The following is a 14,704-nucleotide window of genomic DNA, read 5'->3' on the forward strand; positions in this document are numbered from 1 at the left end:
GATTAGCATTAAATTTCAGTGCCTGAGATAGTATACAAACTTTGTTTCATGTTTTAAAACCTTGTTTCATGCACAAATAAAAAATATTTGTTTGTATTTAATGTGTTTGATGTGTTTATACAAATGCAGGATACCTCAAGATACCACATTGAAATATAAAAATATTACGAAATACGGAATAATCCGTTATCGAAAATTCTTCTTGTCCCGAGCATTTTGGATAAGGGATACTCAGCTGTACTATTGTTGCAAATACAAAATGTTTCTGCTTGCTTTAGCATTTAGCACATACAGTAAATACTTTATGATAACACTATTTAGGGGGGTAATCAATCGCCGGCGGGCATCTCCCGTCGGGGAGATGCCCGCTGGGCCCTATTCAATGCTGTCTTCCCCGACAGTATTGAGCAGGGTATCTCGGCAGAACGAGCCTGACATCACTAGCTGTCTTGCTCGTTCTGCTGAGAACGGCCGGGAAGTGACAAGCTGCCGGCTGCAGCTTGCCTCTTCCCGGCCGCAATTCACGGCCACGCCCCCTTCTCGTCCCGCTGCAGGCGGGACATTGAATCCCGCATGCATGTTCTCTTTGAGCTGACCGAGAACGGGACTGGGTAACGGCGGTCGAGCAAGCTCGACTGCCGTGACCGTCACATTGAATACCCCCCTTAGAATGTGCAATGTATTTCTCTTACATATTACCCCTCCCTTTCAAACAACTGAGTGATATACTGTAACTAAACTAATTGAGTGTCTTACAGTATATACTGTATATGTATATCATACTTGCCTACCCTCCCAGAATGTCCGGGAAGCTCCTGAAAATCGTGTCCTCCTCCCGGCTCCCCGGAAGACGGGCAAGTCTCCCGCATGACCCCCAGAGCCCCCCTCTCCCCGGAGCCGCTGAAAGAAATGCCATTATTCGCAGGTCCGTGGGAGGGACTAAAATGTAGCAAATCTCGTCATTTTGCATCATTTTAGCCCCTTTGAGTCATCAGCCTTCTCCCCACCCCCTGACCAGGAGATTGGTTAATTATAACCCTTTGACACCAGAGCCTGGAACCGGGTTATTGCTGGGGGTAATAAAAAAATAACCTGAGTCCTGTTCCTCGGGTGACCCACCAAGCAAATGTTCAGGGTCAGACACAGAGCTGTAAATAGGTAACCTGGGTCATCCTTCCCAGTGACAAATTTCCACCAAGAGGGGAGTCCATACCTCTGGACCGCATTCTGCAGTCAATCCAAAGGTTGGGCAGGGGCCGCGTACAGCCTCCGCTGCTGTCTGCGATACTATGCAGACAGCAACGGAGGCTGGGAGGAGGTGAATGGATGCCTGTGTGCGGCATCCATTCACCTAATGGACGGAGGCTGGGGGTGCACGGAGGCTGGGGGTGCACAGAGTCTGGGGGCAGCCCAGAAACTTTCCCTGGTGATGGACTTGCCCCCAGCATGTCGGTCGGCGCCGAGGGGGTCCTGACTGGTGGGTTTCCTGGGGCTTGGAGATGATGTCCTCACTGCAAGTCTCCTCAAGTCTCCCCTGCTGGATGCAGAAGAAAACAGCATTTTGGTAGTTACTGGTAAATCCTGTTCTCCAAGTCCACAGGGGACACCGCACCGTTCCTTCCTGCCATTGGGGGTTATTGTTGTGTTTGGATTGTATTATTCATTTTTGTTTCTTCTATTCACCTCTGGTGGTTTCTGTAGTGTGTTTTTGTTCTCTCCTTCAGTGCTGTTTTTTTTAGCTCTCCTTAGGAAGGGTTTACAAAGACTAGCTTGTGGAGGGGTATGGTGGGGATATTAGTTACATTTCTTAAAGTGCCAGTGACTACACATCTATACTCACTGACTCCTCCAGTGTCACCTGTTGGAGAAAAGGATTTACTGGTAATTACCAAATCCTATTTTCTTTAATAACATCCCATTTTTGTTATGAATGTGCATTCATTACTTTTGCATCACTTTTTGTGATGCAAGAAGCTCTGGCTTGTTAAAACTAACATTTATTAACACTTTAGCTTTTGCCCTGTGTGCTGATCTAGACTTCCTGGCTTATGCTGATTTTTTTGGGTATCGCACCCTGCACCTAGATATAGCAATAAGGACCCCCAATACACAGAGAAGCCTTGATGATGGCTTGGGTGCTTGTTCATACATTTGCACAAATATATGTAACCAAGATCTCTGAATTATATTGTCATGTACAGTAGTGTTTAAACCTGGTTAATGATATCATTCAGTGTGCTGGGGGAAACAATGTATTTATCTTACTATTTATAATTCACCTTGGATACACTATCTACCAACTCTAAATCTGTCTTCACATTTTAATTTGACTCCAAACAGAACAATATGTTTCCATTTTACAAAAGTACCTTCTAGCTAGATTTAATTCGGACTACTAAAATGGTAGTTCTATTTCAGATGGGATGTTGCTATTGACAACCAATCAGAATCTAGGCCCTTATTCTGGTCGGTGCGGAAATATCCGCGTGCGTTCGGGCCGCCGATGTTTTGTGTCTGCGCATGTGCGAGCGGGGCGTACGGCCAAATCCCGCATGATATGTGAACACTCCGAACAGGGGGTGGAGAGGGGCGTGAAGGGCTATTTGGGCTCATTACCATATGCATACGCCCCGCGTTTCATGGGCGTTCCATGCAAACGCTGGGCATACGTATGGTAATGCGGCCGTGACGCACGTGTAGGGGGCGGACATATGACATCGCCGGATGTCAGCTGCCCGCCCAGATCCCTGCTTTTGCACGGAAAAATGTCCATGTGGTCTGAGGTTGCGGGAGCTGGTGGAGCACTCGGTCCTGCATTCGATGGTCTGCGACCATCGAATGATGGGGGAGGTTCCCTTAGATGGAGGAGGCGTATTCCGTGAAAAATACACGTGCGGTCCGTTCGGCCAGCTTTTTACCGCGTACGGACGGAGTTGGCGATCCGTATGGAAGGCAGGGTTTCGCACGCACGGTCCTGGCCGCATAATCGGATCCGGCCGCACCGATCAGAATAAGGGCCCTAATTATTTATTTAGTACCTAATATCTAGAAGATAGATAGAATCCCATGCCCATAGCAACATCCCATCTGAAATAGCTATCCTATCTTTGTAAATAAAACCCTAACAAGGACATGGATACTGTAGTATTTACTCTGAATATGACATATAAATGTGTTATACAAGCAGTGAAACTAGTTGTATAACATACTGAAAACAATTAACTTTGATAAAGTTGTGTAGAGCACAATAAAATGTGTTAGGAGCACTATATGGACACATGAGAGGTTGCCGTATCATAAGCTGACTTGAGCCAGCCTTCATCTTCTATTGGGATAAAGACCCACCTTATTCTCTTGCACTCTGGACTCTGACTTTCCACTGTTATTGAACTGGATCCTTCTATCTACACACTTGTGAGGTTGCAGCTGCTTAAATAGATGAACTCTCCAGCATTTATTGCCAACCAATTCCTATTGTTTCCATCATTACGTGGAAACTGAGTAATATTGGACAAGCAGGGCATACCTACTTATGGTTTTTATATTTCCCATATGTCTAATTTTACAATATTTTAGATATTATGGGTGAGATTTAATGGGATGAGAGATTCAGAAAGTGAGTGATTTGGTAAGAAATCTCCAGTTTTTTTAAAGCGCCAATCATTTACACTTCAAACTCAAACTGGTTTTGAAGTGTAAATGATTGCCGCTTTAAAAAACTTGGAGATTTCTTACCAAATCTCTCACTTTCTAAATCTCTCATCGCAGGGGCAAACGCAGGATTTTCAGAAGGGGGTTTCCAGAGGGGCGGAGCAAAGCACAGAGATGGACACTTAGGTGACCCAGTATATGCCGGGTCAGTTAAAGTATTATAGATAGACCAAATACATATATATATATATATATATATATATATATACATACATACAGGGGCGTCAACAGCAGTGTAAACCCCTGTCTAGCAATGTATTGGGGCCCGTACCGATCCTCCAGCGGTAGGGGTGGGGGAAGCTTTGATGTCCTGCAGGTGGTTGGGGGTATTATAACAACCGCTCAGCATTTAGGGCCTGGATCAGTAATTTCCACTAATTACCCCTTTACTGCACAGATGGTGGGAGATGGGGTGGGAGAAGGGGGCATTGGGCTGAATGAAGGGGCCCTGATACATAACTTCCAGGGTGGGAGAGGATGTTTAATATACAGAGGAGGGGTGTATAGTGGAGTGGGATTATTATTCATATTTTCTGGTGGGAGGGCAGCTTGCTTGACTGCTGATATCTCCAGTTCCCAGAAATAGATTTCTTAGATTTTAAAGGAATTAAAAACTAGAGAATCCCACCTACCAAATGGTACTGGGGACTAGGGGATCAGCGTTCAGGAGGCAGAGAAATATACCAACGAGAATATAAAACTACATACCAGGTGTGTGGAGCTGAAGCAGTAACCAGCTGTCGAAGGCTGATATCTCTGGTTCTGGGAACAGTAGAGACAAGTGACTAGTGTCAATCAAAGGGGGAGAGCCCCAGCTTTTGGAATATACCCTCAGAAAACTCTAAGTCAGACAGAACCTGAAATATCTGACTGGGAAGAGCAATTAACAGGCTTGGATGGGGACCACTGCTTTGAAGTCAGATATCTCCGGTTTCCAAGGGCTGATTTTTTTAATTCTTGTACCCATAGAAAGAGCTCAGCTTTCAGACTATGGCCCTTAGACTACTGGGGGGGTTTCTGGGTACTCAGAAACCCCCCCTGCGTGCGCTACTGCATCCCATTAAATCTCACCCTATGTTTTCTATGTAACATAAAATTTAGATTAATTTTAATACTAATTGATAAAACAATAACTACCATGCTTAAAACATCGTCTACAATTGTATTTACCTAAGCATTGTGATAACTAGGGGAGCTGTATTTAACAGTAATTACAGTATATGTATCCGTATTATTCCATTTGAAAGTGCCATGTGTCATGAGCTGGACCATTAGAAGCACTTTCCTACCTTTAAGTGCTCCTCCAAGCTGCTATGCGGACTGTTTCCAATGGAAACCGCTAGGTGGCCAATAGAATCATTCGGAGGAGAGGCGCTGAACATGAAACATCAGCATCTCCCCTCAGTCTGTGGGTGGGTACCGGCCGGAATAGTCTGTTTTTTTTTTTTTTTAAAGAAGACCTGGACTACGTCGGAAAGAAGAGGACGTGATCTTCACCAGAGGACCTTGGTGAGTAGGATTTTCTTCCACAGGTACCCCTATGGATTTCTTTGGATCCTGGACCCCGCACCATGGAGCCCCGAACCCCCGGAGCCCCAGACCCAGGTACCTACCTACGGGCTAAAGATAGGTAAGTATCTGTATGAAAGGGCTTTGGATGTATTAAAGTTTTATTTTTCATGTGTCAGTGTGTGTGTTTTTTTTACTATATTTAATACTGTGGAACTACAAGTGCCAGCGGGTCCTTTAATGCCCCGCATGCTGGCACTGGTCAGGTAAGTCCTGGAGGGGGGGACCCCTTTATTGGAGGAGTCGCCACTCCCCCAGGGTACCCTGGCCAGGCTGACTGGTCGGTAGGGTGAATGTTTTGGCCGCGGGACTTTATATAATAAGTGTCCCCTGGCTGTGACATTACCCTGCTGGCTGGTTGGGCCTGGGGCTGGTTCTTAAAATATGGGGGACCCCACGCCGTTTTTTTAATTAATTAAATAATTTTTCTATTTTTTTTAACACTGAAGCCTGCACGGATCTGACTGATCCGTGCAGGCTTCTGTCAAATATGACAGGAAAATCAAGTGTATTTTCCTGGCGTATTTGCCCGGCCATTCGCGGCCGTTTTACGCCAATTAGCGGCCGTATTTTTAATACGGCCACTTAGTAAATTAGGAATCACCATTCTTTTGAATGGTGATTCCTGTCGTATTCTATCGATGGTGTATTCATTCGTATTTGTAAATACAAATATGAATGTCCCATCAATACGAACACGAAAAATCTTATTTTTGGCATAGTAAATGCCAAAAATATGAATACGCCAAAAAAATTCATATTTTCCTTTTTTTCCACGAATTTATCTTAGTAAATTTCCCCCTATAAGTATGCTAGATGTAGACTACCAATCTGCCAGAGCAATTATGTCTACAGCCTAGCTGTATCCTGTGTATTTGCTCCTGTGGAATCCAGCTATTCAGAAATGTTGTGCAAACTACCATCCTGTTGCACATCCTGGCTCACTCCAGTAAACAACATAAAAAAATGGAATTTAAAATCAGGCGCTCTTTGTGGTCAACTCGATGCAGTGCCAATGGGGGCATGTTGTACGCAATAATTAGAGTCCAGCTGGGCCGCTGAGTATCGGATTGGACAAAGTCAATTTAAATATGAACCCTTTATGCAAACCTCTATACACCTTGATAAAGTCCCCATGTGGGAAGAAACGCATTGGTGAGAGTTTTGTGTTGTTTCCAGACGGACAGTGGAGGAGCTGAGCCTGACTGGACATTTTAATCAAGCTATTTCAGTACTGAATAAACCCAGTTCTAATAAACTCGGTAATTATCCACCACTGCCACTGATGTTTGTTCATTATATGAATCTACAGAAACTTTTCTGCACCATATATATGTGATTGGGGCACTTAATTTCATGCATAGTGCACTTTATGTTTTAATAGATTTTTATTGTCTTGATATACTCCAATAAATATTTACTGTACTTCACTACTTTATAATATTTCTCTTTCATGTGAAACCCATGATGGAGTGACACTGCATCAAGTTGACCACAAAGAGCGCCTGTTTTATATTCCATTTTTTATGTTGTTTACTGGTGTATGGTAAAGGGTTAAGGTACCTTCAGGATATCCACTCATTGGCGGCTCTCTTTCAAAATTCATTGGTTCTTATACTTTCTGTATTTTATTCTGGCTCCCTCCACACTGGTATTAACCTCTTCAGTTCCAGCTGATTCCAAGCACACCTGTTTCCATCTATCATCGATTACCATCTATCACGATCAGTCACTACTGAACTCTATTGTTGCTTCCAGGCTTTCCAGGTTATCAGCTAAGAACCGTCGGTTACATCAATTGCTATCGATCACCATCGGTAACCACCGATCACTGCTGTCTGCTTCCAAACATTCCATCCCATCTTCTGAGAACCATTGGTATCCATCGGTCATCACTGGTTACCACTTATCCCTGCTGTCTTCTTCTAAGCATTCCAGCTCATCTCCTGTGAACCATCGGTTACCATGGACTACCATCAAACACTATCAGGTTACAACCAAACACTGCTGACATCTACCTGCATCCCATCTCACCTCATTACCATTCTCATCTTCCAGTCACCATTCAGTGAGTCACTGTCAATATGAACCACCATCGGTAACTGTCATCATCGGTGGACTCCGATTGTGTCTGCATTAGTGATATCTTCCCTAAGCAACACCTACTTACATGCAGTGTATTATTCTTCATCACAACTGCTTCAAAAATGGTCAACAACGGACAATCCTTGTAACCATTCTCCTTGGGGTCCTTCCAATTCCAGTACCTGCCATCCTTCGGTTCCAACCAATCCCAAATATTCCTATGGTTCCAGTCCAGCCATAGTTATCATTTAGTTCCAGACGATTCTCAGACTTTGCATCTTACTTACTTTTGCAGTACTCGGCATTCTCAGTCAAGCCTTCAGGCTTTGGACTCTACCTCTCTCCCTGAGGTCAACCCACCTGTGGCCAAAGTTAATTAAAAGCCCATCTGTATTTCTATTGCCATTCCCCATTACCTCCACCAACAGTCCATGACTGTCAATCACTTTGCAATTACAGTAACTCCTCTTTTTGAACGCTATCACAAGACCATTGTCTTGTGATACACATGCACAGTGTGATTTAAATGCAGACTGATGATAATCGCTTAACTGTGAAAAAAATTGGATTTGAGTACATCTCTGAACCAGACACTCTCAGTCTTACTATACAATAGATATGTGCACCGTTTTGTGTGAAAATAGCTCAAACAACCTTGTTTCTAATGCAGCTATTAATTGAAAAACAATAGGAATATCCAAGCTTACTGCTAGACTGGCTAAAACAAGAAACATAAAAAAAAAAATTGAAAGTGCTAAACAAAGAAAATACCTTTTTGGTTTTCAAACGGTTATCTTCATGCTGAAATTTATACCATATGGATTTCAAGATCGAGGCAAAAGGTGTGACACCAATGCCTGCCCCAACAAGCATGCTGACCTCGTACTTGAAAACATCTTCGCTAGCTGTCCCAAATGGGCCATCCACTTCAAGGCTGGTGAGAAAAGAGTAGAGATTATGACCTATTAGGTCAGCATACAGTATCTTTGTCATTCTTATTTCAGCACTGAAGCTGGGTACACACTATACGATATCATTAACAATATCGATGGAGCTCCCGGTTGAACAATATAGGGCATAAACACTGAATGATAATGCTAACGATAAAGTTCATTGACATCACCCAGCCCCCTGCCGAACATGCAGTTATTGATGATTTAGGCAGATTTGACTGCATATTCACATGAGGGGGGGTTGTACACTATTATTATTATTATTAATGATATAGTGCATACACACTAGATGGTATTCATGATAATATCGTTACCAATATCGTTTAAAAATCATGCATATTGTATATCCACCTTAAGAGATATCCTACGGGGGCGTGTGGCTTATCTAGCAGCCGGGGTCGGGGGAATAAGGGTCAGCCCTTATTCCCCTGCTCTCTGCCACCCACTGCCCTTCTCCCTCTCCCCGACCTTGCTGCCGGGCGCACCCGGGGTACGCTGCTGCCTCCCTGACACCCACCGTACCGCCTGACCGCCAGGCCTACTTTACAGCCAGAGCCGTGGCCTCTATTTGCGGCCCGTCGTGGTGCGGAGTGCGGCCTCTCCCGTGCACACCGCCAACTTTGGCCTGATGCCTGGGCCTCTTCCACTCTTCCTGGGTCCCCGCTGAGCCACGGGCTCCCACCCATGAAGCGGAAGACCTCTGGCAGAAGCTGCACAGTGCCCCCCACCATCCTCTTTAGTCCCCCTTATGCCCACACACCATTATCACTACCCAGCCTCCTGTTTTCCTGTGTCGTGACCTCCGCCAGTGGGGAGCCGCTGACTCAAAAACCCCCTATTATACTATTGCATACACACACATCTAAACAACACGCACCCCCCCCACACACACACCCACAAATGTCACTGTACCATCCACACTATCAATGTACATCTTACTCTGTAACCGCTTTTTATTAAACAAAAGAATACACATCCCCTTCCAAATCATATGCTCTCTATTTAACACATTTCACCTATAACTCAAGTTGCAATACAGACCATCTTTTTTACAATTCTAACCATATTTCTCACAATACAAACATTCACAAATTAGGGGGGCGCAGCCCCTTATGATGGTGTGAAGAGCGCCCGTAGGTGAATCACCTATATATATATCTACACACACAGACACACACACACACACACACACTAGTAAGCCCGCTTCAAAATCTATTAATTGTGGTTTAACTTGCTGCCAACAGATGGCAGTGTAAGCCTGCTCGAAGCAAATGCTTTGAAAAGTAGTCTGCTACCTTGTGATTGTCTCTGTTTGTGCATGCCTGAAAGAAAAAGAGATGTAGTTTCACTCACTGCCAACAGATGGCAGTGTTTCGGAGACACAAGGACACTAGACATCTATATAGATAATTTATATATATATATATATATATATATATATATATATATATATATATATATATATATATATATATTAACTTTACATAGTTTTAGCTTAAAAGGGGAGTTATCACTTCTGGCTACATCGACCTGCATATCACAGGCTTAGAATATACCAAATTGAGGGGTAGATTTATCAAACATCTAAAAAGTCAAGGGGTGGTGCTGCTGCTCATACAGTAGTAACTAATCAGATTGTAGTTATCAGTTTGTAGAATGTACAAGATAAATGATAGCTAGAATCTGTTCGGTTGCTGTGGGATGAGTTGCTGTCCTCTTAGAACGATTGATAAATCTCCCTATATGTATATTAAATCTCACCGTGGTGGGTTATCGGCTTGCTCTTGAAAGACCTTAATCAGTTTTTCAGTCCAGTCCCCAGCAGATCGGATATGCACAGAAAACATGTCTTCCTCTGGGGCAGAAGTGAGCGTAAAGGGATGCCATTCCAGTCGGGACAACAGTGGACAGTTGATAAAGATATATTGTCCAACTTCCATCTTGAATCCTCGTTTTTGCATTTGAATTTCAAGGACTTTAGATGGATGGCTGATGGACTTGAAGGAACAAGAATCATAAACATATTTAATTATAGACTATGTAGAAGATAACGTTCTATCATTTTTCAAATACAGCCTGTAACATGACAGTGAGAAACTGATTGGTTAGAACTTTATCTTTCTGCAATCTTTGATACATCTCACCAGCTATAGATTATTGTGCTTCTCTGCACCGGTTTTCAATGCTCCCAGTATCACTTGTAAGAAAAGAAGGTACTTGTTTCCTAGTAGGGCGCCCAGATTTGTTACGTACGCAAACGTACATTTTTACCATGCGATGTGCGCGATGCGATGCGATATTTGATTGTACAAGCACCCATGCCATGAGATGTGATGAGTGCTTACAATGAGATGTTATGGGCGCTTACAATGAGATGTGATGGGCGCTTACAATGAGATGTGATGCTATGTGATATGATGTGTGCATAGTATGTGATGTGATGGGTACTTACAATTGTAAGCACCTGCACCTACGCCATTGTTTAGCGTCAACCCCAGTATCCACGCCAACCCCGAAGCGTGGCGAGCGCAGTGGAATGTGTCTTCCGTCCTTTTCATTGCCCCCACTATCCACGTCGGCATGGAGTTCATATTAGATAGTGTGGTGAGCACAGCGAGCCACTAAGCCCGAAGCGTGGCGAGCCCCGCAAAGGGGACACGGAATATATGTAAAGTTATCCGCATCCCCTTGCCACGCTTCGGGCTCGGTGGCTCGCTGCGCTTGCCACACTATCTATAATCAACTCCACGCCGACGTGGATAGTGGGGGTATGAAAAGGTCGGAGGACGCGTTCCGCCGCCGCTCGCCATGCTTCGGGGTGGCGTGGATACTGGGGTTGACGCTAAACAATGGCGTAGGTGCAGGTGCTTAGCATTGTAAGCACCCATCACATCACATACTATGCACACATCACATCACATAGCATCACATCTCATGGCATGTAAAATCAAATATCGCATTGCATTTGGTGCCATGCGATCCTATGCAATATTTCAGTGTAAAAGCACTCCTGTGCAGTTAACATGGACATCGCATCGCACACATTGAACAAAACTATAGATGGTACGCGATGTGATGTGATGTGATGCAATGTTCCTAAGCAGAATAGCCCACTAAGCTATTTGCTTAGTGGGCACCCTGCTAGGAAACAAGTACCAAAAAGAACAACAACATGTTTGATATTGCGTACTTCCCAACTGTCCTGATATTCACAGGACCATCCAGTTTTTTTGGGGGATGCGGCAACAGTGCCCTGTACTTGGGGGGGTGGGGGGGGGGTGAGTTGGGAGTCCCCTCAGCATGGCACTGCTATGCTGAGAAGAGCATCAGGGAATAGACATCTAATCCCGAAGGCAGAGAGGCTGGGGGCATGGGCAGCATCTCACAAAGCACTGACCATGCCCCCCCAGCAGTGAAGATTGTGACGTGGCCTCAAAAGGAGAGATGCAAACCCCATGTTCACTAAATTTCAGGAGCGCACAAGGATCCCAACTGTCCTGTTACAGAAATTGGGAGGTATGGATATTTAACATTTTCAGTTCATAGTCACTGTACTCTGCTATACCTTTTGCAGCCACTTCTGCTGGGCTCTGTCACAGTACACTTCCATCAAATCCCCCCCAGCTGCAATGGTGACCTCTCACATGTTCTCATTATAATATATATATATATAGATATATAGATATATATCTATATATCTATATATATATTTATATACTGTTTGTGCATCCATGTTCTCCACATCTGCCACGTAATTACTGCCCTCTTCCTATAGCATGACCAGCAGCAGGTGGGACGAATGTGACATGTAGTGCACAATGGGAATTTGGGCTCATTCCAGGTGGCATGATGTAAATTTGGGCTCAATCCGGGAGCCATGATGTGAATTTGGCTTCAATCCATGTTGCATAATGTAAATTTTGGCTCAATCTATGTGGCATAATCTGAATTTTGGCTCTTTCAGTTTGGCATAACATAAATTTTGGCTCATTCCATATTCCCTGTGATTTTTTTGCTCATTCTGTGTCGCATAAGGTGAATTATGAGGTTTTCTGTGTGTCATAATGTTTAAGGGGCAAGTATAAGGGGGCCTACTATTGTGTTGCATAATGTGTATAAATGGTATATGGCGTGGTACACTACACTCAAGGACATGCCCCCTTTTTTCTGGTGTGCGAGCACCTTCGATGCGCACATAACTTCAGCCTTCAATTTCCCATACCCCTACTTGTAAATAATAGGTATCCTGGTTTTAGAGGTACTGTAGTATGGTAAGCCTAAGCATTTATTCAAGTCTATGTGCATTATGTAGTTATTCAAATACAATAAACTCTAGTGTCTATCTTGTATGTCCTGTTATAATATCTCAGGCATTAATTTGTATCTCAGGCAGTATCTGTAATCACCCCCTGCGCTGGGGGGTGATTACAGAAACTGTAACACTGATCTCATGCGATTATGAAGTGTCTGTTAGGCACTTGCAGTTTGATAAGACAGAAAACTATCTCACAGGAAGCAGATGTTTTCCCAGTGTTAAACGTAACTCACCCGATGTAATGATAGCTGAGTTAGAAAGTTAGACACAAAACAGCTCTATAAAGATGAAAATAAATAGCTGCATTTTTTGGGTTAGAAATTATTGTTTTTGCAAATGTGCTGTAGTTATGTACTTGTGATTTTCATCTTTGCAAAATACAACTCAACCAAAATCCCAGCTCTAATTATGTCCGCAGATTTGTTTACAACTTTCTAACTCATCTCCCATTACATGGGGAGAGTTGTGTGTTTGAAATGCGGAAAACATTTGGACCTGACTTTTTACCAGCAGCTCTTATGCATACATTATTTAATTAACTAGGGGAAGCTATGGGGGCTGCAGAGAGAAAATCTAACTAATGGGGGACAAACTAATGGGGGAATTAACAGGCTGCCAAATTTAATGGGGCTGCTTAAGAGGGACAACTACAGATGGAGAAACTAAAGGGGGCTTCTACTAAGGGGCAAATACTGGTGGAGGAACTATGGACAACTACTAAGGGGGAACTAATAAAGGTACAACTACTAAGGGGGTATTACTAAGGGTACTATTATAAGGGCACTACTAAGGGGGTTGCTATATGAGACTGCTGTAAGGGACAACTAAGGGGCCAGCTGAATAAAACGTTTTTAAATTTTTACTGCAGGGTTGCCTCATTTCAGTCCAGATGTGCTGCCCTGTTTCCTGCATCAGTCCAGCTGTGCTTCCCAGTATCCCGTATCAGTCCAGAGGTGCAGTATCAGCTAAGTGTGCCATATAATTCATGGGGTGCTGCTAAATCTGCCTTATCAATCCAGGGGTGCTGCCCATTTTTTATTAAAAGAATAAAAAAGTTTTTTTATCATTTTACTGCAGGAGTGTCACCATGTGTGCCGCATACCCTCCAACATTACCCATTCCATTAGGTACAAAATGCTCTGTTCCTGGACTTCCCTGCTAGTAGCAGTTACAGAGGTGGGGCTCCATCACATCACTGGCAGAGAAGTCCGGGAACAGAGCATTTTGTAGCTAATGGAATGGGTCATGTTGAAGGGTATAATTCCATGTGTGCTGTATCAGCCATGGGGTTCCACCATCTGTGCCATATAATTCCATGTCTGCTGCCATGTGTGCTGTATAAGGTCAGGGGTGCCGCCATGTGTGTGTGTAGGTAATTTTAGCATCTTTTTTGTCTGGCCACACAGCTTCTGTAGGCTGGCCACAAACCTAAGATGGGCACTTACCACCATATTAATCTAATGGGCCCTTTATGTCCCAGTCCAACACTAGTACCCAGTATTCCTGGAGTACACCCATGGAAGTAATGAATATTCTAAGATATGTGGTTTGTACTCCACTGTCCACACAAATCCGGCATTTTCATCCAATATTGTTTTCAGATTATAAGATTATTCTTATACAGTATATTATGGTTTAGCATAAAAAGATTCATACTTTGTTGTGAACATACATGTGATATTAAACTGGCCCACACAGAAGCACATACAGTGGCTTGCAAAAGTATTCAACCCGATAAAAAATAAACACATTTTAGACCATTACAGATGAAACACAGATTATTTAGGACAGTATTTTTACAGTAGTAGTAGTAGTAGTAGTATGTTTATTTATACATTTGTACATAGCAAACAAAAAAAACAAATTACAAGGTGACGTACAGGGTGTGTTGAAAAATACAGTATATATAGGGGTATAGCTGGTAGAACTAAAATCATCATCAGTTCAGAAGTAGGTGTCAAAATTGACAAGGAGACTGAAGATGAAGTAGAGGAAGGGAAGAACAGGACAGGAGCACAGGTGAGGTAAAGAGGTAGGGTGAGGTCCCAGAAGTAAATTTTCTAACTCATAA

General features: G+C 43.5%; 1 protein-coding gene across 1 annotated transcript in view; it reads right to left on the bottom strand.

The window, feature by feature from the left end:
- The window catches only part of NOX1 (NADPH oxidase 1), a 48,783-nt gene that overhangs the window by 12,104 nt on the left and 21,975 nt on the right, over positions 1 to 14,704 (bottom strand). The window contains exons 10-11 of the mRNA XM_083160711.1: positions 10,080 to 10,315; positions 8,137 to 8,299 (exon numbers count right to left, since the gene is read on the bottom strand). Of these exons, the coding sequence (XP_083016837.1) occupies positions 8,137 to 8,299; positions 10,080 to 10,315 (399 nt within the window). The remainder of the gene's footprint in view (positions 1 to 8,136; positions 8,300 to 10,079; positions 10,316 to 14,704) is intronic.

This window comes from Crinia signifera, chromosome 9 (genome assembly GCF_055691185.1).
Source record: "Crinia signifera chromosome 9, ASM5569118v1, whole genome shotgun sequence".
Classification (NCBI taxonomy): domain Eukaryota; kingdom Metazoa; phylum Chordata; class Amphibia; order Anura; family Myobatrachidae; genus Crinia; species Crinia signifera.